Here is a 1,336-nt window from a genome sequence, read left to right as displayed (position 1 = left end):
AAAAAATATAAGCATAATTTGGAAGCAAAATGACTTGACTGCCTTTTTTCTCTTCAACAGAGTATGTTTGAGTATTTAGCTCCAGCTAGGCGGCCAGGTGCCTCCAATAGACCTATGCTTCAGCCTCGCCCACAGGATAATGTATCATCCTACCAAGAAAGAGTGTATTAAATATATAATGAATATAACCTTGTATGTTAACATAGTTTCTATTTTTTGTGGATCCTGTGAGCTGTACAGCTGAAGTTAGTTGATTGCATCAAAACCTCTGTATGAAATGACATTTCTGATGGGGGGCTGGTTCTGTCACACAGATATTGCATCAGACACAAATGTGAAGATAAGTAATATACTCCACATTTTTCCCCCTTTTTTGCTGCTCTACGTTTATCTGAATTTAATGCTGTTTTTTTATTCCATGTGCATCATGATTTGACTTCCGGTGCATTAGTTTTTCTATGATCTGTTTTTCTTTCTTTTGGTATGTAAGCAAAGTGTTTACACAGTCAATGGAAGATTCTGAAAACTTGGCCTCTGCCCATATACTTCTCTTCCTTTTGAAAACTAAAGAGAGCAGATTACAATGAAACTGAAGTATCTGGTTCAAAACAATAGTATTGGGAAGCAGTGTACAAGGAAAAAACATTTACTTTGGATTGTTGCTTGTGACTGGATAGGCAACTTCTATTGAGATTATTTTTAGATTTCTTGTGGTGAAGTTGATAATATGCAAAGGATTAGTGTAAAGGTACTTAGTTGATCTTGTTTCATTCACTCCGACAAAAAGGGACAATTTTAGTTTCCTCATATCTATTACACTTTATTACTACCTCTGAGTATGTTTTTTTTATGTCAGGGATGAGTTACATGTGCATTTTATGTTCTGTTCATAACCATTTGCCACATAATTTAAATAATTTTTAGTGATGACTGCAGAAAATTTCAAAAAATTTAAAGTTGGTCTGTGATGTACAGCAAAATTTGTTTTGTATGGATATCTGTCCTCCCAGATTCCTCTTTTGTGAGAAATTCCACTGATGCAGATGTGAACATGCTACATGTACTAACTAGTCTTAAGGGCTGGTGATCTCTCACATTTTATATGAGTGGTCAGACATTTTGAGTATTTGCATTTTTCATACTGTGCTTTGACAGTGCCAATTGTTACTTGATTATAGTTACTTGATTATAATCTTTGCAAAATAGACGGATGAAGTGGGAAATTCATTGATGTGATGCCAGCTTTCCTTTTGATAAACCGCTTCATATATTCAAAGCAGCAAACAAATAACTATAGTTAAAGATTGGCTCTTGCAGAATTGAAGGGTAAGGACAA

General features: G+C 34.7%; 1 protein-coding gene across 1 annotated transcript in view; it reads left to right on the top strand.

Moving 5' to 3' along the window:
- The window catches only part of LOC119585396 (cyclin-dependent kinase 9-like), a 22,342-nt gene extending 22,137 nt beyond the window's left edge, over positions 1–205 (top strand). The window contains exon 9 of the mRNA XM_037934059.1: positions 61–205. Within this exon, the coding sequence (XP_037789987.1) occupies positions 61–171 (111 nt within the window). The 3' untranslated portion in view covers positions 172–205. The remainder of the gene's footprint in view (positions 1–60) is intronic.
- Positions 206–1,336: the final 1,131 nt, after the last annotated feature.

Source organism: Penaeus monodon, chromosome 19, assembly GCF_015228065.2.
Source record: "Penaeus monodon isolate SGIC_2016 chromosome 19, NSTDA_Pmon_1, whole genome shotgun sequence".
Taxonomy (NCBI): Eukaryota; Metazoa; Arthropoda; class Malacostraca; order Decapoda; family Penaeidae; genus Penaeus; species Penaeus monodon.
The sequence above is the reverse complement of the archived record's forward strand: the minus strand, read 5'-3'. Positions and strand labels throughout refer to the sequence as shown.